This window comes from Zootoca vivipara, chromosome 4, assembly GCF_963506605.1.
Source record: "Zootoca vivipara chromosome 4, rZooViv1.1, whole genome shotgun sequence".
Lineage (NCBI taxonomy): Eukaryota > Metazoa > Chordata > Lepidosauria > Squamata > Lacertidae > Zootoca > Zootoca vivipara.
In genome coordinates this window covers 56144601-56171220 of record NC_083279.1, presented here as the reverse complement: position 1 = coordinate 56171220, position 26620 = coordinate 56144601, and the positions used below count along the sequence as shown (strand labels likewise).

The 26620-nt window shown below is 43.1% G+C and overlaps 1 protein-coding gene across 2 annotated transcripts in view; it reads left to right on the top strand.

The window, feature by feature from the left end:
• Positions 1-12567: 12567 nt before the first annotated feature.
• The window catches only part of CXADR (CXADR Ig-like cell adhesion molecule), a 37114-nt gene continuing 23061 nt past the window's right edge, over positions 12568-26620 (top strand). For both annotated transcript variants that reach the window (XM_035115143.2, XM_035115142.2), the window contains exon 1: positions 12568-12855. In XM_035115143.2, coding sequence (XP_034971034.2) covers positions 12801-12855 — 55 coding nt within the window. In that variant the 5' untranslated portion in view covers positions 12568-12800. The remainder of the gene's footprint in view (positions 12856-26620) is intronic.

Sequence of the window (26620 nt, the reverse complement as noted above, 5' to 3'; positions counted from 1 at the left end):
TACTTCCCGGAAGAGTACTGTAGTCTACTTCTCTAACATAAGCCATAATAATAATAATAATAATAATAATAATAATAATAATAATAATAATATATTTATACCCCACTTATCTGGCTGGGTTTCCCCAGCCACTCTGGGCGGCTTCCAACAAAACATTAAAATACAATAATCTATTAAACATTAAAAGCTTCCTTAAACAGGGCTGTCTTCAGATGTCTCCTAAAAGTCTGGTAGTTGTTTTTCTCTTTGACATCTGGTGGGAGGGCATTCCACAGGGCGGGTCCCACTACCAAGAAGGCCCTCTGCCTGGTTCCCTGTAACTTGGCTAGTGTGGTGTAGTGGTAGACTCGTAATCTGGGGAACCGGGTTCGCGTCTCCACTCCTCCACATGCAGCTGCTGGGTGACCTTGGGCTAGTCACACTTCTGTGAAGTCTCTCAGCCCCACCCACCTCACAGGGTGTCTGTTGTGAGGGAGGAGGGGAAAGGAGATTGTTAGCCACTTTGAGATTCCTTCAGGTAGTGATACAGCAGGATATCAAATCCAAACTCCTCCTCCTCCTCCTCTTCTTCTTCTTCCAGCGAGGGAACCGCCAGAAGGCCCTCGGCACTGGACCTCAGTGTCCGGGCAGAATGATCGGGGTGGAGACGCTCCTTCAGGTATACTGGACCAAGGCCGATTGGGGTTTAAAGGTCAGCACCAACACTTTAAATTGTGCTCGGAAACGTACTGGGAGCCAATGTATGTCTTTCAAGACCGATGTTACGTGGTTTCGGCGGCCGCTCCCAGTCACCAGTCTAGCTGCTGCATTCTGGATTAGTTGTAGTTTCCAGGTCACCTTCAAAGGTAGCCCCACATAGAGCGCATTGCAGTACCCCAAGCAAGAGATAACTAGAGCATGCACCACTCTGGCAAGACAGTCTGCGGGCAGGTAGGGTCTCAGCCTGCGTACCAGATGGAGTTGATAAACAGTTGCCCTGGACACAGAATTGACCAGCGCCTCCATGGACAGCTGTAAGTCCCAAATGACTCCCAGGCTGCGCAGCTGGTCCTTCAGGGGCACAGTTACCCCATTCAGGACCAGGGAGTCCTCCACACCTGCCCGCCTCCTGTCTCCCACAAACAGTACTTCTGTCTTGTAAGGATTCAACCTCAATCTGTTAGCCGCCATCCATCCTCCAACTGCCTCCAGACACTCACACAGGGCATTCACCGCCTTCACTGGTTCTGATTTGAAAGAGAGGTAGAGCTGGGTATCATCCGCATACTGATGAACACCCAGCCCAAACCCCCTGATGATCTCTCCCAGCATGTAGATGTTGAAAAGCATGGGGGAGAGGACAGAACCCTGAGGCACCCCACAAGTGAGAGCCCAGGGGTCTGAGCACTCATCCCCCCCCCCCACTTTCTGAATACGGCCCAGGAGGAAGGAGCGGAACCACTGTATGACAGTGCCCCCAGCTCCCAAGCCTTCTAGAAGGTCCAGAATGATGTCATGGTTGATGGTGTCAGCTGCTGAGAGATCCAGCAGGACTAGGAAACAGCTCTCACCTTTGTCCCTAGCCCGCCGGAGATCATCGACCAGTGCGACCAAGGCAATTTCAGTCCCATGTGTGCCATGGCACACAGCAATAAGGAACCATATTGTGCTGGATTCTTCAGAGGTGGGGCTAAAGAGCCGTTATCTTAACACATGCTTGTACAGTTTCCCAGCTGTGCTGCTATTATGAGGCAAGCCATTTTGAATCTGCATCCATTTCATTGTAAATTAACAACATGCTGCAGGAGATATGCTTGAGAAACCTTCTCACACAGTGCAAAACAATTCTGGAAAGTATCCAGTGTTAATTGAACACCCATAACATTGCACATTTGATATTCTTATGTGAACTATACAAAGCTAATCATATATAAGGCTTGTCCTTTTGAGGCATCTTAGAAAATTACTGATAACACTATTACTGATTATTGTAAGGCTGTGAAAAATAGTTGGGTGAATTTGTTAATTTATTCATGATAATTTATAGGCTATTTAATAATATCTAAGTGCTTAACATAAAATAGCATTGATCAAAAATACTATTTGTTAGAAAACAGAGAGGCATGGATGTCATTGTATTGGCTGGAGAAATCAGTATTCCCAACTCCAGTTTTCAGAGCAAATATGCTAAAGAGTGACTTTCCTTCATTCCTGATGCAATCAGGAATATAGAACCTTTCATGTTAGATGGAGCAGAGGATATGGAAGGAATCTGATAATTAGATCTGATGTCCTGCCCTGAGGCATAACTTTGCCCAAAGAACTTGTTTTCCAAACTATTTTAGAATGTTTGTAGCTCTCTTCTGAATCTCTTCCATTATAGGCCCCATAGGTCAAAACCAGCACCTCAAATTGGGCCCAGAAACCAACCAGCAGTCAGTGCAGTCAGGCCAGGATCAGTGCAACATGCTCAAACTCTTTTGTCCTGGTTGCCAAACTCTGCACAAGACAGTTTCTGAACTGTCTTCAGAGACAGCCCCACACTCTTAATTCTGTCCTATCCTTTCATTTTAAAGCTATGTGTCTGTAACCTGGCTAGACTGAAAATTTAGCATAATGAAACTTTGCAGCTCAGTGTTGGAAATAACAAGTTAAGCCGTATAGCAAGTGCTTGGCAACCAAATAGTGGAAAGGATTCATTTGGGTGTGTATGTTTGACTGGCTTTTGCTCACAGAGACTGAGAGCACCGGCAGTATAGAATCATGAGTATTGTAGAGTTGGAAGGGATCTTGAGGGTTATCTAGTCCAACCCCCTGCAATAAAGGAATCCTGTCCTGGGTGGGCTCAAACTTTCTGGTTAACAGCCAGATGCACTGAGCCATTGTGCCACAGGAGTCTTAAGGTTAGTGGATATGAGCTTTGAAAATCAAGCTGGAACAAGCAACCTGAGATTTGCTATTTTAATATATGGAAACTCTGGGCCTACATAATGCATGTTCCCATCATAGCTGCCAAGTTTTCCCTTTTCTCGCGAGAAAGCCTATTCAGCATAAGGGAAAATCCCTTAAAAAAAGGGATAACTTGGCAGCTATGGTTCCCATGTTTGTGAAGTGGTCAATATTGAGACCTTTTTTATAGCTAAAAAACAGATTTTGGCAATGTCATTCTCGATCCTGTTGGGTAGGATTTTGCTCTCCAACACATGTCCGTACAAAAGGAATTATTTCTCTGTTCCAGTTCAGAGAAGTTTATGTTGTGAACTCCCAAAGAGGCAATGTGTGTGCAGTACTTCCTTCTCACACCTCACCCTTTTCCTATTTTTGTTTGCTACAAGGATTCCTGGCCAAGATAATTGGTGTGACCATCACTCCATCCTTGCTCTGTGTGTGTGCGGGGTGGGGTGGGGTTGGGGTTAGGGTTAGTCTTCTTAGGAAGGATAAATCTTCTCTACAATTTCTATTCCCTTTTTCATAAATGTAACTTTCTGTTAGGGAAAGGACATCCTAGCTGTGTAAAACTTTGATTAGGAAACAAAACTTTTAAACTTTCATTTTTGGTCTGGTTATTTGCCCATATATTCCAATGTGAAGAAGGACCTCAGGCTGTGGTTATTTGTAAAGAAATCTATTGGGCTGTGTCTCAGGCTTGATCACTTTGGCACACACAGCAAGGCTATTGTTTAATAAATTAGCAATCCAATTCTGGCCTCAAACTGGATCCTAACAAGTAAACTGAAGGGTGGCATATATACTGTCAACTATTTTGGAATTCATTTGGGCCTTGAGAATTGTGAAGGAAAGGAATGAAACATTTTTGCAGAATTGATGACACATCTATTTACCATTCGTTTTGAACTGTGGATTGGTTTCACTTCCTTATTACTAATCCACTAAAAATGATTCTTCCATGTGTCATTTCACAATTCAGTTTGTATAAAAAAAATATCTCCATTGCTTTCTTGTTGCCTATCCTCAATAACTGCTTAAACAAAGGTTCACTGTAAAGGATTATGCAACTCTTTAAAAAGAACCTTATCTGCCAGAATAAGGTATTGTTTAACCTTGGTAGGCTTTCCAGAGTTAGCATAATACAGCAGACTATCGAAACCTGCACAACCTGTTTTAAATGTTTTGAAAGCAGTTTGCATAGCTTGCTCTTTAAATACACATGTTGTAAAGGGTTTCAGAAGGTGTTATTTGAGAAGACAGGTGCAGCACCTTAAAGAACAAGGTATCTTAGGCTATACAAACTTATCTGACACTACCATTGAACATAATAGTATTTATTTCTGAGAAGATTTCTAAGTAGACATGTACAGTATAAGATTGCACTTACAGTCTGTTTCAGATAAATTAAAACGAGTGAAGTGACACTCTTGAAAGAAAATGGGTGATCACAAATTTTAAAAGTATGTGTGACATTTAGATATAGATAAACAGTTTTATTATTCATATACCCACTTGTCTAAGAGTATGTACCATTGAACTCTGGTGCAAAAATACTACTCATTATGGTTTATATGTTGTAACACAGGTAACATTTCAATTCTATAAAACAGTTACAAAAAAGAGAAAGGGTCTACATTTTTTTAAAAAGCATAAAACATTTGTCTGCCCCGTAAAATAAAAGCCTGCTGTAATAAAAAGGTTTTCATGTAGCTAGCAAAAAATAGGGAAGGAGAGGGGAGCCAACCACACTTTATGGGGCAAGGTGTTTCGTAATCTGGATGCAGTTCTAGAAAGGGCACAGTATTGTCCCTCCCATCAGCTGTAATTCCTCCCTAGCTCACAGTCCAATTCTAGCTTGTTTCGTTGGCCTGAGACTTTAGTGAAACCTACTTCCTATTAAGTGCCTATAGGGTAAAATAACACGTGTTTTCTTTGCCTTGTGGGTTACATTCTCACTTCTGAACCTATGATCCACGGACTATTGACTTGTTTATTTCTGCTTCTTTCAGCCACACTATTTGACTGGTGGTACATGATCACTTCACTTTCTTACTACACCTTTGTCTTTTATGAAATTATATAATTGGGGAGTCATTATCCCATTAATCTCACACAGAAGTTTCAACATAATCAGACTTGAGCCAAGTATCATTTATTCTAACCATGTGATCCTTTCCTTGGAATAGACAAGTCGTGGTTTGCCTCCATGCCTATTCCAAGGTACGGAGTTTCGATAAATAGAGTTCAACTGCAGAAACACTGTGAGGTTTATTTAATTAATGCTTGCTCCATGCTAATCACCATGGTGCCCTACTGTGTATAGCAGGCATAGGCAAACTCGGCCCTCCAGATGTTTTGGGACTACAACTCCCATCATCCCTAGCTAACAGGACTAGTGGTCAGGGGTGATGGGAGCTGTAGTCCCAAAACATCTGGAGGGCCGAGTTTGCCTATGCCTGGTGTATAGTATTGCTCATCATTTAGCTAGTCAAAAAAGAGAGCAGGAGAGCCAATGAGTGTATCACACACTTGAGTGACTACTGAGAGTAGACTGAATAGAATACAGGTGAGTAATCAGACCACAGGCTCCCAACTTCATTTTATGCAACCCACAAAGCTCCTATACCTTTATTTCCCCATTTTTCTGACTTGTAAAAGTGTTTGTTCCTCGCTTTCTATGTAGAAGCTTGTTTTAAAATGTTTTCCCTTGTTGGATGTCAGAAAGGAATTACCTTCACTGACTTTCTAGAGCAGTGGCTGTACTGGTTTGTCGGAGAGCAGGGAAGCAATAGTATTTCCCCTTTTCTTGGACATGATGTAATGTATAAGTGACCAAGATGGCTACAATAATGTTGATGTTCAGGTTCGCATAATTTTACAGATTTAAGCCCCCTAAATATACCTTGTCTACAACATTTCGTAAAGAAGAAAATACAGCACGAAATTCAATTAGCTTTCATCTTTTTTCTACAAAGCCTCTTAATTTTAGCGACTTGCTGAGATACAAAGATCTCATTTCAAGCCAACAGGAATATCATTTCCCATTTGCTCATGGGAGCAGATCTGTGAAGTCTAAACACAAGAGTTTCAGTTTCCAAAATGCTGTATAGTATTACAGAAAATTACTAGGTGGTGTTATGTTGCATAAACATGAGGACCACCAATCTAACAAAGATAGCTTTTTATTTTTCTGTGCAGGTTATAATTACCTGATTAACTATTGCATCATGTACAATTTATGTCAACAGGCCACGCAACCAGGTTTTTCACTCATCTAGTCTATAAAAATAAATTTAGACTACTACTGGTCTTCAGAACATCAAGGAGAGTGACGTACAATGTATATTTCCAATCATGTATGATCACTTATATTAAATAGTAAAATAACACTGCAAATCTGCCTAACATTATTCACCCCTACTCCCTAAACACCCAGGCTCTCACCCTGAGTGGTATCATAAGCATCCATAGCAAATGACTCTCATTTCTTATCCACATTAGGAACGGAGAACAATACATACACAAAGAAAAAGAGAATGGCAGTATGCCATAGATGGTGTTCCTCTCCCCTTCCCAGTCCTGGGGAAGCTGAGGAACCTCAACAAGAAACATGCATATGGCTTTACTGGCTACCCTCATCTCTATTCTTCTTAGCAGCTGACACAAATAGTGTTCAAGGTCTTAGACTGTATGCATATAATCATTTCTCCTGGGAAATCAGTGTGTCTTGCCTCCTGGTGTTCCCACTGTCCAAGGACTGATTTGAACTCAGAGCACACCAATTATTAAGGTAAGGTAATTATGGGGGCAGATATCTCAATACAGAGATACTGATTTCGCCTCTCTCCCATGTTTCCCGTTGCAACGTGCAATATGCAAAATAGTTCACATCAAGCAAATAAATTAAATCCCTTGCTTAAAGAACAGGTGCAGGTTGAAATTTCCAGATAGGTAGCCATATTAGGCTGCAATGCCAAAAACAGCAACAAGTTTTATTGCAACACAACTATAAAATTGTGTGATTCTATGATAAAGACTAACAAATTTCTCAAACCAGGGATAGCTGCCCAGATTTTGCTGGACCACAGCTCCCATCAGCCCTGATCATTGGCCATTCTGGCTGAAGCCAAAGGGAGTTGTAGACCAGCAACATCCACACCATGTTGGCTACATTGTTGTAAATTTAATCTGATGGTTGACACTAATCAACTGAAATTTATGCTAAAGTAAATGTGTCAGGGTTGTAGTCAGCATTAGTTCTGCTCAGAGTAGACACTGAAACTAATGGACCTATGTTAGTCATGGATACAACTTTTACTCTTAAGGTGCCACAAGAATATCTGTTGTTTATTCAAGTTAAACCGATTCATGTTGTTTCTAAAATGGCTAAAAAGGGCTTGCTCATGATCAGTCTAATTTGGCAAGCCACAAGCGCTTATTGTAATCTACCAGACTTTTCTTTTGGGGAAAAACATACCTTTTAAAAAGCAATGCTAAATATATAAATAACCCCTTACACAAACATTTGTTTTGCATGATATGGAGGAAAATCTGAAGAAGCTGTTAAGCACAGTGATTGCCTTTGTAAAGGGTAAACAGTACTTTCAATTGTACTCTCAAGGAAAAAAATGACATGCATCCACTGTGTTCCCTGTAATTTTACCAGGAAAACAGAGACTCAGAAATGGCAGGTAAAAGCTGTAGCTTTATCTACGGTAATATAACTAATGATTTGAAAAGATATAGGGCACATTTACATATTCATTATTTCAGCAGAAATGGAGGCATCCTGATTCTCATCAGTGGGAGCCATCTACCACAGCAAGTGACTAATAACCACCTTTTTGTTAGCAAGAAGAAAATACACCCTCTTAGGTAACAGCCCATTGGCTCTATTAATGTCCATAGAAGGCATAAATTAACTTGTTAATAGGGCTAGATTGATACTACGAAGGAATACTCTCAGACCCTGCCCAGTCATTAAAACTCACTTTAGTCACCACAGTTGCATTGTTCTCTGTACAATGCTGTTTCTCTCCACTGCAGTTTAACTAAAACCCTATTCCTGAGACACAAAGTCCTATGCCTTTAGCAGAAATACAAAATGATGCTTGTGAAAGACCATCCAAATATATGGAATTCATCAATTGTGAAACCACTTCAGTTTTTCAAAGTGTCTTGCTGTTCACTTGATTTTTTGCAGCTTCAGACTATATATTATTATTTTATTTACTTTCCCTGAACAATTTTGTCTCCTTTTTTACCATGCAGTCTGTAATTTACAATTCATGAACTCTGTGTATTGGGGAAATCCTCCGTTAGTGTCTGCTTGATTTACCATAATTCAGCTCTTTCCTCTTCATAGGGTTTCTTCCATGCAGGGACCTTATTGGGGATGGCCCCACAAGGTCTTTTGCACCATAGCCCACATTTCCTGGTCTGCTCTCTGCCTTTTTAAAAACATATTTTTTAAAAATAGTTTACTTACAGAGCAGTTGATCATCCTGTGAAGCACAGTACAGTCGAACCTTGGAAGTCGAACGGAATCCGTTCAACTTCCAAAACGTTCGAAAACCAAATCGCGGCTTCTGATTGGCTGCAGGAAGCCAGTTAGAAGCTGCGGAAGCCCTGTCGGATGTTCGGCTTCCAAAAATAGTTCGCAAACAGGAACAGTCACTTCTGGGTTTGCGATATTCAGGAGCCAAAACATCCGGGGACTAAGCTGGAAAACCAAGATACAACTGTACTAGTGAGACTCCAGCCACCTGTCTTTTCCATTTGCTCAGAGACATCTATCCATATCAATTAATATATGGGTATTTTATACCAATTTGTGTCATGCCTGGACCCTTAAGTACCGGTACCTAGCTATTCCCTTACTCCCATGTCCTCACAATAGCTTTTCTTTTTAAATTCTGTGAGGTTTTTTTTTTTTTTAAAAAAGACACTGTATATAGTTCAACATTTTGCCATAAAGTAGACCCAGCCAAACTCCAGAAATCTATCCATGTAGCTTAGTACAAGACACTGGGCCACCCCAAGCAAAGAGCATTCTGTGAGGGTGTTTATAAAGGAGTACTTGCAGGCGACTCTTAACAACGAGCCAAAGCACTTCCAATTAACTATAGCACACTGTTTCATAATAAACTACAGTCATACCTTGGTTTAAGTACGCTTCGGTTTGAGTACTTTCAGTTTAAGTACTCCGTGGACCCATCTGGAACGGATTGATCCACTTTCCATTACTTTCAATGGGGAAGTTCGCTTCAGGTTAAGTACACTTCAGGTTAAGTACGGACTTCCAGAACCAATTACACTCATACTTCAGGTTAAGTACGCTTCAGGTTGAGGACTCCGCGGACCCGTCTGGAACGGATTAATCCACTTTCCATTACTTTCAATGGGAAAGTTCGCTTCAGGTTAAGTATGCTTCAGGTTAAGTACAGACTTCCAGAACCAATTACACTCATACTTCAGGTTAAGTACGCTTCAGGTTGAGGACTCCGCGGACCCGTCTGGAACGGATTAATCCACTTTCCATTACTTTCAATGGGAAAGTTCGCTTCAGGTTAAGTATGCTTCAGGTTAAGTACAGACTTCCGGAACGAATTGTGTACTTAAACCGAGGTACCACTGAGGTATTCAGTTTTGTGGGTGGATTTAGGCATAGTTAAAATATCAGTCGATTGAACTACAATATGAAATTGTTATAAAAGAGTTTGGGAGTTCGCAAACATGAATTTAAGGAGTCACTGTAGCTGAGGGACTTTTTCAGCTGAATGCTTTATAATTGTTCAAAACATATCACAATTAGAATAGGGTTTGACACCCTGTGGCAGAATGAATAAATTTATTCAATTAATACATAATCCTTCCTCCTAATAAACTATCCTTCTCAAGCAAACTCTTATTAAACTGTTTCTCATAACATTTTAAAAACACAAATACACTTCAAATGTTCAAGGTTTAGTTAACAATGTACCATCAGCTATCTCTAGCTACTTGTCAGCAAAATAATATTTGCCAAGCTCAGTGTCTATTCTGAGAATGGAGATAACTGGGCACATGCAAACACATTCCAGTCTTAATCCTTCTTTCCAATGGACATTATCATCCTTCTTTTAACTGAATGTTAATGTAGTGGCTAATGTTGGCCTTTAATCTTATTCTTTTACCTATTAGATTTCTTACCTGCCCTTTACTATCAGGTCCCAGGGTGAACGCTGGAATATACAGACAAACAAACAAACAAACCAGTTACAACCATAACAGCATAGCCTGACGCAAGTCATTGCAGCTCATTCTGTCTACTTCATAGCATTGCTGTTAAGGTGAAAATGACATCCTGAGCTCTATGGAGAGAGCAAGACTTAAGAAAGAAAGGAAGAAAGAAAGAAAGAAAGAAAGAAAGAAAGAAAGAAAGAAAGAAAGAAAGAAAGAAAGGCTTGTAAATACACACTCCAGCCTAAGGTGAATATTTTTAGACCACAATGTTGCATAAAATCCTGAAGTCCAGATCAGAGTTCAGAACTGTTTAGATAAATCAGAAATTCTAGTTTTTAAACATTTGAGTTTTCACAATGAGTTTGATAACATTTCTAATGCAATGCTACTGCAACTGTTTAACATGAGTGTTGGTTGGCTCTGCAAATCCACTGAAATGGTTGACAAGTGCAAGTGTGTCAGGGTTTAACAGAGCAATCGAAGCTCCTCTTATGCTGGCTGGGGAGGAGGGTTTGACTGGGTGGATATGTCCCTCCGCCCAGTTCTGCTGGCTAAACAGACCTGTTGGTGGAGTGATGCAGGTGTCATTCTGCCAGTGCAACACTTATCTTCCACCTACCAAATCTGTGGGTAGGAGTGCTGTTGGTGGGGTGTTCTGGAGGCAAGGAGGAGATGCTGAGCTGGCCTGGGATCCACTGGTTCTGTGGGCCCATTTGCTGTAGTTGTAGCTCTACACTGATTATTCAACCCCTTCTTTCCTTCCTGGCCCCTATGAGCGGCAGAGCTGTAGATGCAGCAGCAGAAGCCGTGCTGTGCGGCTCTCTTAAAGCCCCAGCAGTAGGAGCAGAAGATCTGGATTGCTCCCTTAGACCTGGAATCTTTTTTTTCACTAAACAGGTTCAGTGAGGAAATGCCAAACAGTTCCTTAGGGCAGGGATGGGCAGAAGGTATTTTGGCATCTGCTAGGAGATCCCTGATAATCTGCTATAGATTGGGAAGGGTTTCTGACTTCCAATTTGCAACAAAACAACTTTTTTCATCTAGGCTGCTGGAATGAAGAAAGCCAACCAGGCTGGCCTTACCATTAGGCAGAATGAGACAACTGCCTCAGGCAGCAGATTGAATGGGGCAGGTAGCATGGGCAAAGTGTTGGAAGGTAGAGCTATACCCTGCCCTGTGTCCCTCTAATCTGCAGTCTTCAGGTGCTGTGGAGATGTTGTCCATAGCCAGTGCTGGAGTATCAGTATGTCAGGGTTCCATATGTGGAATATCTTCTTTTTCTTTTTTTGCCTAGGGGTACAAAATGTCTTGGGAATGGAATTTTGTGCAAAAAAGTGATCTTCAGTCATCTCTGGGGCTGAATTCAAACGCCAACATGTGCTCAGAAGCACCCTGTTCCTTAATTTATGGTCATATCCACACCATACCTTTTTTAAAAAAAAAAATCATTGAAGAAAAAGGATTTTTAAACAATACAAATTACCAAGAACACAACCAATTACAATTCCCCTCCCTTTCCCCCTCTCCTCCCTCCCTCTCCCACCCTCTAAGGACTTCCCTCAGCTCCCCTCTCTGATTTGTTTGTACATATTGTTTACTGCATATTATAAAATTGTACATATAATATCATAACCTTATCTATCATATGTTGTACTAATAAATTGTGGATGTTTATTCAAAACCTGCCAAGGAGTCCAAATCCTTTTGTTGTCTTTTTAAGTAATTTGTAAAAAGTTCCCATTCTTCTTTGAAGTCACGGTTGTCCTTCTCACGTAGTTTATATATAATGCTTTAAAGTGCGCACACACCATACCTTCAAAGCACTATTATGACACTTCAATAGTTATGGCTCCTCCCAAAGAATCATGGGAACTGTAGCTTGTTAGGGGTGCTGAAACCCCCCTAGGGTTTCACCTCCCAGGGCTAGAGTGCCATATGTAAAGATAGTTAAAATGGTGTTGGAGTGTGGGCCTTTGTGCTGTTCGGTTGGGAGTGTTGCTGTAGCAACTGCAGCTTAGTTAAGAGCATACTGTACCTACCTGAGTGCCACATGGGCAAAAAACAAAACATGGGTTCTGCCGGAAATAAATCGAACTCGCACTCCTTAATGGAAATTGGAATGGCCCCACTTCACTCATAAACATATCCAAAAGGGGCAGGGAAACTCACACCGTTTATGTGTGAGGCTTTTGCAACTCTAGCCATGCCTACTCAGAAGTAGATCTCACGGAAATCAAAGGGGCTTACTCCCAGGTGAAGAAGCAGCCTAGCGCTGCACCCTCAGCCGCGCAGCTCTTGCAGCCATTGTTGAGAGAGAAGAGCGCGCGCGCTGAAAGTGGCCGCAGGGGTGTGCGCGGCGCTGCCTCGCCCGGCGGGCATTGCTTGCTCGGTGGGAGGCTGCAAGGTAGGTGGGTGTGAGCTCAGCCCAGCCAGACGCGCAGGCGGGGAAGCCCGTCCTCCGCGGCGAGTCCGGCGCCTCAGCCTCCCATTTGTGCCAGTGCAGCGGAGCGTGCGGCGGCCGAGACGTAGCCGGGCGGAAGTGACGGCCGCTTCACCTGCTGGGCTTGCGAGGGTCGGGCCGAAGAGTGTCCGTCGGGAATTGACTCGGGAGCCACTGCTGCTGCTTCTCCGGCTGGCTTGTCCCCGCCATGGAGTCCCCGCTGCTGGCGCGCTTGCTGTGGAGTCTGCTGTTTCTGTGCGCAGGTAAGAAAAGGAGGCGACGGAGCCGGCGCCCTGAGGGGAAAGAACCCGTTCCCCCCACCCACCTCCGTTTCGCTTCCCCGGCACTGTTTTCCCTGCGCCCCGCTTTGTGGTGTTTCCGCGCACCTTCCGCGCGCGCTTCCCGGGCGCTTCTTCTGCTGGTCTCCGCGGGAGGAGGTGGGGGAACAAAGAGTCGGCGTCGCGGTGGGCAGCGCGTGGGGGGGGGGGCTGATTTTCGAGAAATATGGCTGGAGGTCCTCGATCACTCAGCGCTTGGGCTGCTCCAAAGTATTTCCTACAGATACCCGCGCGCACTTTCTGAAATAAAAATGTTTTCGAACTACGGAGGGACTGGATGAAAAAGAGAGATACGAGCACCTCTGCTTGGCGCGAAGTACTTCGCCTGTTGGCTGCTTCCCACGTAGCTATGATGTTTTAAAATGTGATGTGCAACTTCTCTCTTTTTTAAAACCTTTTTTGTGGGCTTTGTTCCTTGGTTGGGAGTGGGGGGGGGGAGGGCGCGCTCAAACCGGACTGGTCTCAACCTGGGCTGGCCGAGCTCCTCTCTCTGGTGATTCACCCAGGCTGAGGTCGAAGGCTTTGTTGTGTGTGCTGAACGTCCCTCCGCCGCCCTTCCCTTCCCCACGCCCCATAGCGAAGCCCTCCCTCCCTCCTCTGGACTCGGCTGCCAGCCGGAATTTGTGTGTGTGTGTTCTTTGCGTGGGATGACTTCTTCTCTAACAAAACAAATACAGTAAAAGCAAGGTTTCTTCCAGATCATAGCACCGCGCCATCTCATTCCACACAACCGAACGCGGCAGACTGGCTGTGCCTTGGAAGGTGCAAGGCAATAAAAGAAAGAAAAGATTTTGCCAGACGTGGGCTCTTCTACAAGCAGCGCCAGGAGGGCTCAACGGAGAGAGGGAGGAGGGGCAAAGCTCTCCTAGTCCTTGCAATCTCTGTGATCTGGGCAGCAGCGTGGTCCTTTCTTCTACTCTCTTCCCCTGTGTTTCTGGGAAAGGAAGAAAGAGACAAGGAAGATCTTTTTTAAAAACAAAAATATTGTGCTCTTCAGTTTAGGATTACAGTAATTTTTAGCCTCAGAATTTGACTTTGTGACTGTAGATTGGAAAGCTAGTTGAATACTGGAAATAAATAGGATTAATAGCTGCATGTAGAGTAGGTACTTTTTTTTTGCTTAAAGGCTGAGGCTGTTTTGCCCCTTGAACATGTGAACTTAAAGGCTGCCTTCACCACAGTGATTTTTTTTACCTTGGTATCTCTAGGAAGGAAAACCTGTATTACCGGCTGTACTGAAATAAATCCATAATGCATGGCAAATGCATCATGTCTTTTTACTTTGGCACAATTCACAAAACGGGCAGGACTATTTCTTAGTGGTTTGATACAACTGTTGTATGTAGAAGATTCAGTTCCTGAAATCTGCAGGAGGAACAAGACTGGCTGGAGTGTCTATGAAGAAGTCTGGCAGTCTTGAGGCAGTTGCATAATGCACAGATATTAGTGCACATATGGTTGGTTTGTTTTTAAAAAGTGAAGTGGCTTTCTTCCAGTGTGTCGTCTTGTATTGAACTTGAGATACTGATGGAGCATCTTTGGAAATGAATTGATGTAGATGTTATGCTCCATGCAAAATGCTTTGCCAAGCAAGTATTGGGTCTATAGCATAGGATGGTGGAAGTTTTGTGTGTGTTCCCCAAGTTGTAAATATGTTTGGCACACTAACTTAAACTATAAACGTAAGTTTGCAATCTGGATACCTTTGAAAATATAAAAGCTTTGTTGAAGTTTTTCTTCATAGAACTGGTAATGTAATAGTTGACAATTCTCTTCATTTTGAGACATTGCTTGTAATTATTTCCTCTTCTCAAAACCTAGCTATTAAATTGCATGCAACAATCAGAATTCAATGCATGCAACACCTGTGGGGTTAAAAGCCATGCAAAATAAAATCTTTTCAACACTTTTCAGCCCTTTGTTTCCTGTTGAAATGTTTTATGCTATTGTTGATGCCATACATGCTTTGGAACATTACTCATGGGATAAAAATCCTGTCCGGTCATCAAATAATATTTTGTTCAAAGTACATAGAAGTAGAAAACTGCTTCAACTTTTAAATAGCAGCCTAGAATCACACCAGTTTTTACTGTGTGGTAATAAAAGTAACGATTGATTAAAATCTCATTCATAAGGCAATACTATTTTAACTTTGGTCCGATGTCAACAAATGCAAATAGATGGTTCAGAATGGATTTATTTCCCAATTGTCACAGAATTATACCATATCTAGATAACTTAGGTTGCTCAACAAGTGCTGCACTGAATGTTAATCATCATAATTCCTCTTGTAACAATGAAGGCATATAACACTGAACACTAGTTTATAGTTGTTGGCTGGTAATTAAGAATTTTCAGAATTGAAAACAGTGTTGTACAGTTGAAGGTTTGCAAATTTTGACTTGGATTACTAGTTAAATTATTGTTTGTAATCTTCATAGAACTCTCCCTGTGGCAGACCTTTGGAATTTGCAGGTATTATTAGGAAGAGCAAGTGCTTGCTTGCTTGCTCTTCTGCAAGACTTTTGCAAATGGAGAAATGGGTTCTGCCACTGCCAGCTCTTGCAAATGTCTAATGGGGAAAGGGAGTGAATCCATGCCTCCTTTTCTTCCTCCCAATTCTCTGTGGTGGAACAGGAAATGTTGGTAATCCTATAGTAAGAAAAGCTGCAAAATCCTACACTGTACAGTAGTAACTAAAGCTGGGGATATAAGGGGAGGGGAAAGGAGTGGTTTGCTTTCTTTTTTTACTTACTACAAAACCCCAAGGTGGGACAGAACTCACAGCTTTTGCTCATTAGACTTTTCTGGGGAGAAAAGGGCAGGGTAGTTAATGTTTCATGAATGGAAAAGCAGGGATTGATTGATTGATATTTATTAAATTTGTATACCGCCCTTCATCGGAAGATCACAGGGCAGATCACAACATTAAAATACATATGGTAATAAAAACAAAAGCAAATCAATAACCCCACACAACACATTTTAAAGGCCAAATTCTGAGCATTTGTAAGGTCTTACTTCAGTGTGCATTCTTTTATGTTTAATAAGATCAAATGGAGAAGTAAATCCCTTGTTGCAGTCTGAGCATTCTTATGTCCTCTCCTCTTCATGGGTTCTCTGGTGTGCAATAAGCTGTGTGCTGCCCTGGAAGCCCTGCTCACATTCCAAGCATTTATAAGGCCTCTCCTTGGTGTGGATGAGTTGATGTCTAACAACAAGGTTTGATTGAGAACTATACCCCCTACCTCAGTCTGAGCACTTGTGTGGATTTTCCCTTGTGTCTTCTCCAATACAGTAGACGCTTGGGTTGCGAACATGATCCGTGCGGGAGGCACGTTTGCAACTCGCAGCGTTCGCAACCCGCGTCTGCGCATGCGTAGGTCGCGATTCGGCGCTTCTGTTTTCTGATTTAGCGCTTTTGCGCATCCACACGCGCTGATACCCGGAAGTAACCTGTTCCGGGACTTCCTGGTTCGGCACGGATCGCAACCCGAAAAAACGCAACCTGAAGCGGCTGTAAACTGAGGTACGACTGTACACTTTAAGAAGCTCTGTCCACATTCTGAGCATTTAAAAGGCTTCTGTTTAGTGTTGATTCTTTGATGCACACTAAGGTTGGAATGAAAAGTATACCTCTTGCCACAGTCCGAGCATTCGTATGGCCTCTCCTCTACGCGGGTTCTCTAGTGTGCTTGAAGGCTGGTGCTGTAATTGAAGTTCTGCCCACGTTCTGAGAATTTATAAGGCCCTCACTCCAGTGTGGGTTCTTCCATGTTCAGCAAGCTTTTCCTTGTAACAGAAGCCTTTCACCCACATACTTGGCACACATATGGCCTCTCCACAGTGTGGGTTACTTGGTGTAAAGTAGGGCTTGCACACGAAGTTTTTTTCACACAGTGCACATTTATAGAGATGCTCTTCAGATGTGGGAGGGTGGTTGCTAGTAGCAAGCAGGCAAGTTAATGTGCAAAACCTAGAAAGAAATTAGATTGGGAACACCTAATAAACCGTTCAAGTAGTCGGAGCAGGCTTTGTAATTTTCCTTATTACATCTGTTTAATGAAATGACTCTCAGTATCTTAACCACATTTGATTTCTGATTTCCACAGTTGATGGCTCGACCACATGTTGCACAGATTCTGGTTGTGCATCCTTCTTACTAGTCAAGTCCCTGGAGCATTTCAATGTCTGGAAATGAACAGGAGAGTTCATTGGTGGTGAAAGGGTGTCTCCCAAGAAGTGCAAAGCATTGCACTTCTACTACAATGCAGCTCACTTTGTGGCCAAAGCACCTGTCAGTTACAGGTGGTTGTGATTGGCAAGGAACCTTCCTTTTTGTGGGAGGAAGGATATATGTGAAGACAGATTGCCTACTAAAAAGTTATGAATTGCTGGATTGAATGATTGTTGGCTTCACTTTAATTATTTAAAGGATTTTTATCTTGCCCATAAGCTAACACTTCCAGAGCAGCTTACAGATCATTTAGTTAAACCCAACAAGACAGTCCCTGTCCTCAGGCTTTCAGTACAGTATTAACTTTGGGCCTGTGCAGATAATGCAGCGGAAATCAGATCTGATCCCATGTGATTAATCCTAGACATTCAAATTAAATGTGCGCACAGTCTTCAGACAGAAAAAACACATTTCTCAGCATCAGTAATTTAAAAAATATATATTAAGAAAATATATATTAAGATGTACACAAACTGTTCACCAATCTTTGTTTCTTAATTTTTAATTTCATTATTTGTTAATTAAGGGAGAATACTAAAATTCCCATTTTTGCAGTTCTTGGCTGGCAGGCATAGCATTTCCTGACTTTCTGATAGCTAAATATTTTATTAGTTTTTGCATTTTGTTCTAGCCTTATGTGTCTAAACTAACAAAAAGAGGCTGCAAGGTTTTGTTTTAGAGTTTGTCTTCTCTCTCTAGGATTAGAAAACAAAAAATTAATTGAGTGTTCTATGTTTTAGAAACTTCCTTTCATTCCCCTCAATAATAGTCTATGGAGGTCTCTGGAAGTAATTATATATTACAAAGGGAAATGTGGTCTTAATTCTGTGTTTTCTTGTAACATCAAAGCAGTGACAGGGTTGGAAGTTGCAGTGGTGTGGATATTGAAGGAGGTGTATGAGCTTTCTGGTTCCCTCCATTCTCACTGCAAATGCCCAGCCCAGCAGATGTTTACTGGTTTTCCAAAGATGTGGGTAGGATGTTAACTAGCTGCCATGTAGTTCTGCTCTCTCATTGTTAACCACTTCCTAGGTAGTGTTTTCTAGGCAGGCACTGGGCAGCCAATCTCTAGTGGCAAAGTTTTGTGGCAACACCTAGATAGGAGCTGGCCGGTGTGACTACAACATAGTCTTCTCTAGGACAGTGCAGCCTCTCAGGCCAAGTGGGCTGGGCTGCAAGAGTACTTTGACACAGAACCTGCGAGCTGCACACTGAGTTCAAATTGTAATTCAATAAAATACAATACAGTGGTACCTTGGGTTACAAACGCTTCAGGTTGCAGACTCCGCTAACCCAGAAATAGTACCCCGGGTTAAGAACTTTTGCTTTAGGATGAGAACAGAAATCGTGCTGTGGCGGCAGCGGGAGGCCCCATTATCTAAAGTGGTGCTTCAGGTTAAGAACGGACCCCCGGAACGAATTAAGTTCTTAACCAGAGGTACCACTGTATATACAAAATAAAAGGAGGAATTAGAATACAGTTGTACCTTGGTTCTCAAATGCCTTGGTACTTGTATGTTTTGGGTCCCAAACGCCAAAAACCCAGAAGTAAGTGTTCCGGTTTTCAAACGATTTTCAGAAGCCGAATGTCCGACGTGGCTTCCGCTTGAGTGCAAGAAGCTCCTACAGCCAATCAGAAGCCGCACCTTGGTTTTCAAATGGTTTCGGGAGTCGAATGGACTCCTGGAACGGATTAAGTCTGAGAACCAAGATTCTACTGTACATAACAGCCTCTTATGCAGCACATTATTAAAGTTTACAACAACCAGAAAAATCATTAAGTGGTCCACCAAGACCCTCAGCAATTTTCAAGTGGTGGTGGTGGGGGGGGGCAAGAAAGTTTGGGAACTACTGGTATTGAAGATTTACTGAGGAGAAACTACTCAGGAAGAAGACTGGGAACTTTTGTTGACTGGAAGCTTTAGATCAGAAATAGCGGCAGTGGAGTTTGTTAGCACTGTCTCACCAACAATTGACTAAAACATCCACAGATGTATATCTATTTTCTCCTTATTCAGTTGGTACCACAGCTCCCTTCTTTTCTGGGTGCAGTAAGCTTGTATGTATAGTAGTCACCTTCTCGATAGTGGCGCTCACCCTGTGGAAAGCCCTCCCATCAGATGTCAAAGAAATAAACAACTATCTGACGTTTAGAAGACATCTGAAGGCAGCCCTGTTTAGGGAAGCTTTTAATGATTGATGTTTTAATGTATTTTTAATCTTTTGTTGGAAGCCACCCAGATGGGCGGGGTATAGATTCTTATTCTTATTCTTACTACTACTACCGTATTATCACCTATTGACCAATCCTATCACTCATTGCCATGTCCTTTCTGCTTACAAAAAGGTAGCAAATATCAAGTGATGCTCAGTTACATCCCTTAAGTGCAGACCATTTCCTGTGTATGATTGCTTTAAGGATTGCAGCATGGATTTCTATAAAATATGATTGAGGCAGTCTAACATTTTTCTAGTATTTTGTCCTATGCTCATGATTCCACTACAGTCATACCTTGGTTTGCGACCGCCTCCGTTTGCGACCGATCGGTTTGTGACCGCCATGGACCCAGAAGTGTTTACATCCAGGTTCCGCGGCTCGCGGATGCGCAGAAGCAACCTGTGCAGCCGCACATGTGCAGAAACGCTGTATCGGCGCTTTGCGCACGCGCAGAAGAGCCCCTCGGTTTACGACGAACTCGGGGAGCGATTGGCTCCCCAGAACGAATTGCGGTCGCAAACCGAGGTATGACTCTAATGATATGCCCAGTGCCAGAAAACGCTTGACCGTGTGGATGCTGACAAAAGAGTTTTCCATATGGTCAGAATTCACATTGAAGCAAAGACTTATCTTGGCCACCACTGATCTCCAAGTGCCCATACTTACTTTCTCCACCAATTCCATAAATGAATAAATGCATACTTTCTAAGGGCAGGGTCATGCAGATAAAATACTTTTTAAAGGTCTTTATCATCATCCCTTTCCTTGTCCTAATTTTCCATGTGTAACATTCCCTATTTAATGATAACAGGGTTTTGTTAGGTATGCATTTTTTTTAGGAGGAGAAATGGCGCCCTGCATGTAAAGTGGCTGTTACTGCCCAATTGGAACTGCCATTGTTTGCACCGCAACATGGAGCAGTTGGCTTGGCTGTCCCCTCCCAGTCTTGCCCACTTAATTCTAGAGTGGGGATGCCCCCCTTTCATGCGGACGCCACCCTGTATACCCCTTCCCATTTCTTTTGAGTCCCTTCCTCCTCTCACCTGGCTGCCCTCGGCTGGACCAAAAACAAAGGTGAAAATAACAAAACCGCAATCTGAAACCAAAAGAAACTCAAACCAGCAACCACAGAAAGGGGCTGCTTGGGAAAGCCGTTTCTTAGCATTAATAATAAGGATGATAATGATTATTATTATCCTATTCCAAGTACTTTCACAATTGGGCCTTTGTTTTTTACTATTCTGCTGAAAAGTGTGAGTACCTAGGATTTCAAGAACTACTCTGTCAAGACAAGCTTTGCTCATCTGCAGAAGTTTACATTTGCAGCTAAATTAAATAATAATAATAAAAATCTTCTTTACCTGTTAGGTTGCTTAACAAATACAGATACTCTCTCTGGGAGCTGCACCTATATTTAACATAACTGCAATACAATCCTCTTCCTCATAGAGGTGTCATATGTCCTTGGGAACTGCTGTTAAGAGAGTTGCCTTAGAAACATCTTCATTCTCTCCCAAGTGGCACAATAGTTGCCTGCATTCTGTTTTGCTACTACAGTATATTTACTTTTCCAGCCAAGAAGGGATGGAAATAAAAGCATGGTCACACAGAAGTATATTATATCTAATCCTCCATCAAAGACCCCTGGTTACTTCATAATGTATGTAAAGTATCAATTTCATTTTTTGGGGAAAACCCACTCCATTTATCCATTCTACAGTGCTGGCCAGTATCTTCAAAAATACTCAGACCTTTACAGTAAAAGCTTAGTGAAAGGAGGCTTTCAGCTGGTTCCTACAGTCAGATGATATCAGTGGCAGTCAAAGCCCAGGGTGGAGGATGTTCTGTAATAGAGGTGTCATTTCTGAGAAAGCCCCTGTAAACTCCTAGACCTGCAGATTACAGAAAAAGGGGGTTCTTCCAGTTGATTCTTAAAGCACCAGCAGTACAGTATGGGAAACACACTCATTCAGGTAATTAGGTCCTAAGCTGTTCAGGGCCTTTTTATATGTCAAAACCATCACTTTCAATAGGGCTCCATAAGAAAAGGCAGGCAGTGCAGGTCTCCCAGCACTGTCATTCCACGGTCCCAAGTTATTAGGCCTATTAGACCTCCTTATTAGACCTTCCTTATGCACTAGCTGCAATCATTTCAAGGGCAGCTCCACATAGTACAACAAATGAAAATGGGTAAAAGCCCTGCTAGATCAGACCAAAGGTCCTTCTAGTCTAGCTGCCTGTTCTCATTGTTCACAAGCCAGAAAATGAGCACAATAGCACTCATGATTCCTAGCAACCATTTTTCAGAGGACTGCTTATCCTTGAAGTCATGATTAGTAGCCACAGATCACCCAAACCTCCATGAATACCATATGTCTAGTTTAGTTGGTGGCCACCACCTCATCTTGTAGGAGTGAATTCCATAGTTGTACTATGCACAGTGTAAAGTAGCACTTCTTTTTGTTATTCAAGAGTCTTTGGTTAGAAACTTTATCAAAAACTTTGACTTAGCTTGTGCTGCGGACTGCATGTCTTTCAGTAGAGTGCATGAAAGATGCATTACTTTCCCCACAATCCAGAGAAACCTTGTGAATATCAGAGTCCGCCATTCTTTCCGGACAAACCATAATTACTCCAATTTGTAAGTGTCCTAACGGGAGATGAGACAGACTTTTCCTTTCCAATAGAGGCACAACAATGTACCATTTCAAATGTATCTCAAGAGGACCAGCAAACTACCGTTTCAAGCAGTGAACTCCGCCACCTTGATGCAAGACTTGTCATGATAGGAACTTCAAATCAGTTTTGGACGATATATTGCCGAGCCCTACACACCAAAACTCAGGAAAGGCCCTGCCAAAAAAAATGGCCCGGGGGGGCAAAGCACCTGTCACACTATTCTCAAGTCCTGGAACATGTTGTGTTACAAATAAGATGTTGAATTTCATGCCACTGCAGCACAAACGAAATCCTAGAACCGCAAGAGAATGTGAAGTCAGTGCACAGGGGCCAGAGTATTGCACAAAACAGTCAAGTTTGCAAACATGCATTGCTGCACATGTCAGCAACTGGTGAGATAACAAATAACGCTGATGCCATAAGCTCCCTCATTCTGTTGATAATTCCTTTGACCACAGGACTGACTGGCTGGTGCTTTCTTTTACTGCAGCTGAAAGAAAACAAATGTTTTCTGAATTTGATAAATGTGTCTCAGTAGAGCAAGGCCATCAACTGTTGGTTGCTAGGAGAAATGTTTGGTTAACTTTTAATCAAATTAGATTCTGAATTTGTTCAGAAAATGCTGTGAACACACTAGTTTTTAATAATGGGGACATATTTTTATTTATATATTTATAGTTTTATTTTTTTATGAGAACCAGGAGTGTATCTGTTCAACTACAGAAAACATTAAAGCTGTTCTGTGAAGTAACTTTTATTTGCTATGACATAATTTACTGTGAGGACAGTACTGGTAAGGACTGTATCAAACAACGTATAGTCCCTGGTAAGGACATACATCAAACTATGTTTTCAAGCAAAATAGACAACAGCTCATGCAGTAGGATTTGACTTTCCTTGCCTCCGCCCAGTAGCAGGTTTTCAATATCTGCATGGGAAGGTTGCTGGGGTAAGTTTGGGCTCTCTGAAGCAGATTTTGGAGATGCAACAGAGAGACGCGGAAGGTGAAGTCTTCTTGCATAAGTAACTCTTCTCGTACAATGTTGGATTCCTCCCAAAACTTACACACGATATAATTATGTGTTTGATTTATTTATTGCTATCTTGACTTTAAAGATATATGAAGATGCTGAAGACAACACAGTTTGGTTCTGTCCATGTTAGCTTAAGAAAAGAAATAGACATTTGTAGTGTAGAATATGAGCTTGAGTTTATTACAGGCAGCAATCATCTGTGCATGTGTACATAATGGCGAGCCGGAAAAGGGGGTGGGGTGGGCTTATGTGTGCTCCATCGTTGCATGCATTGGCCTGGAATGCAACCTCCACGCAAATTGGATTAGAATGTGTATTAGAATGTGGTTCTCTAAATATTTTACTTTTTAGTAATTAAGTAGTACCCTAATTTTACATGAAGGAAACTAGTGTGAAAGCTCTTGTTTGTGGTGGTATGCTTTTTCATACCTGCCTGGTCTGCTCGTACAGTGGAACCTTGGTTTACGAACACAATTGGTTCCAGAAGTCTGTTCATAAACCGAAGTGTTCGTAAACCGAAGTGAACTTTCCCATTGAAAGTAATGGGAAGTTGATTAATCCGTTCTAGACGAGGAAAAACACCCCCTAGAACGGATTGACCGCTTTGCTCCGATGCCTTCGCGGAGGCTGGGGAGCGTTTCCGCGACTGGGCTGCAGCCGCGAAAGCGGTCCCCGGCCTCCGCAAAGATATCGGAGCAAAGCCCCAGCCTCCGGAAGGCATCGGAGCTGGGACTTCACTCCGATGCCTTTGCGGAGGCGGTCCCCGGCCTCCGCAAAGGCATCAGAGCGAAGTCCCGGCTCCGATGCCTTCCGGAGGCCGGGGAGCGTTTCCGCGACTGGGCTGTGCAGCCGCGAAAGCAGTCCCCGGCTACCGGAAGCCGGGGACCGCTTTCGCGGCTGCACAGCCCAGTCGCGGAAACGCTCCCCGGCCTCTGGAAGGCATCGGAGCGAAGTCCCGGCTCCGATGCCTTCCGGAGGCTGGGGAGCGTCGCGAAAGTGCTCCCCGGCCTCCGCAAAGACATCGGAGCGAAGTCGCTCCGATGCCTTTGCGGAGGCCGGGGAGCACTTTCGCGACTGGGCTGTGCAGCTGCGAAAGCGGTCCCTGGCTTCCGGTTGCCGGGGACCGCTTTCGCGGCTGCACAGCCCAGTCGCGGAAACGCTCCCCGGCCTCCGGAAGGCATCAGAGCCGGGACTTCGCTCCGATGCCTTTGCGGAGGCCGGGGAGAGTCGCGAAAGTGCTCCCCGGCCTCCGCAAAGGCATCGTAGCGAAAGCGGTCCCCGGCCTCTGCAAAGGCATCGGAGCGAAGTCCCGGCTCCGATGCCTTCCGGAGGCTGGGGCTTTGCTCTGATGCCTTTGCGGAGGCCGGGGACCGCTTTCGCGGCTCCCCAGCCTCCGCAAAGGCATTGGAGCGAAGCCCAGCCTCCCCGAAGGTATCCGACGCTCCGATGCCTTTGGGGAGGTTTGGCCTTCGCTCCGATGCCTTCGGGGAGGCCGGGCCTTCGCTGCGGGCCTCCAGGAGGCATCGGAGCGAACGCCCGGCCTCCCCGAAGGCATCGGACACTCAGTAGACCTCCGGCACCTCGGTTTACTAACTTCCGGGTTAGGATAGTTCGTAAACCGAAAGTTCGTAAACCGAGGTGTTCGTAAACCGAGGTACCACTGTATATCTAACCCAGTGTGGTGCCCTCCAGTTGTTTTGGACTACAAAGCCCCAGCCAACATAACTGCACTGACTGGAGTAGTGCATACTACTCTGCCATAAAAATCTAATTGGTAGGAAAAAATAGTATAGGAACAAGTTTGTTTCTTTTTTAAGCATTGCAGAACGCACCTCACCATTTATATGGAATAATTTTGAAAACTCCTTATCAGTTGTTGTTTTGAGAGTTGAGGACGTATATTCTTATTTAGGATTCCCAAATTTGTGCAAACATTTCTCTTGGTCTTTACTGAAGTATCTCTGAAAAAGTTCTTTGGTCATTATGCAGATGTTGTAATCATTTGCTTGCCTAAATGTGTGTGTCAGAAATTTATTGTCCTTCTGAGTATAGCAAGCAACTGAGGATTATGCTGATGTTCCAGGAGGAGATGAAGCAGAAAAGGCTGCCAAAAGCATTAGATCTGAAAACTCATTTGGGATTTGATGAAAACGTTAAACTACACAGTTGTTTAAAACTAAGCTGCCTTTGTCTGAAAATGGAACTTCACGATCTGGCTGTAGATTTATGTGTGATAACGCCCCGCGTTCTCTTTTGAAGAACGATGTGAGAAGTGTCACATGAATTCACTGAGAAATAGCAGTTATATGTTGATAGTCCTACACTTAAAATTATATAACTTTTGTGAAAAATAGGAATGATGTAAACATTTCCTGATTCTAGTGAATTGATTATCAAACAGTGGCCTGTTTCTCGTGTTACATGAAGCCATAGCTAAAAGAAACGATGGTTTAATGTAAAGAAGCTGCATGTACCACTGCCCCAAAGTCCACACTTCACTCCTCCCCTGCTCCTGCTGTGCTGTAAAAGAAACAAGCCAGAATCTCGCCTTTTCATGAATGAAAAACATGATCTTGTGGTTTTTTTTCTAAGCTAGGTTTGTTTTCGGGGGAGAAACTAATGATAAACCCGTGTTCGCACATACCATGTGAATTGGGCCAATGTGTCAATACTAGATTGTTGTCTGAATTTGGATACATGGGAGTCTCAACGTTTGACGTTGCCAACTTACTGTTGAAGATTCATTCCCCGTGTCTGCAGTCATGGGATTGTCTATCACATGACGGCGTAAGTTTTCATTACACAGAGTGGGACGCGACGGAGACAGTTTGTTTGTGTTACTGTGTCCCCTGAAGTGGGACTATTGTCCTTTGTTCATTCTCCTTCCTGCCTGATGCTAGAGAGAGAGGGAGCCATGTTGCAGTGTTCCGAGTGTATTATATGTAAATAAACGTAGATTAGCCAAAATGCTGAGTTGCTGAGGTCCGTACACAACTGCACAAACTCTGCGCATCCCTAAGTGTTCTAATGCTTCTTGGCATTAGTCGCTGTAATGTTTGAGCTGGAGAAAGCTTTTAAAGCTCCCGATCGACCAGGAGGGAGAGAACATGCCAGTCGGGCATGTTTCTTTGCCAGGGTCCTACTTGAGAGTAGGAGATCCTAACACGCCCCCCCATTTTTGTGGGGGAGGGGGTAGTTCAGAGATTTATGGATGCTCAGAATGACTCCATGAAGTTATTGCAGTGAAAGTGCTCAACTTTGCCTTCCTCGTCCCTTGATTTTATACCATGTCTCTTAGATTGTAAACCATTATTGTAAAATGGAAACTACTTTTGCTGTGATAAAAGGAAGAAGATGGTATACTGTTACATCATCATTACACAGGTACCATGGTTGTAGAATTCATCCCTATTTGCTTTAGCCTGCACAGTGTTGCACGGGCCTTTAAGTATAGCTGAGTAATGAAAAATGCATGCAACATCTATTTAACATAAAAAATTCTTCCAAAGATATGAGTAATGT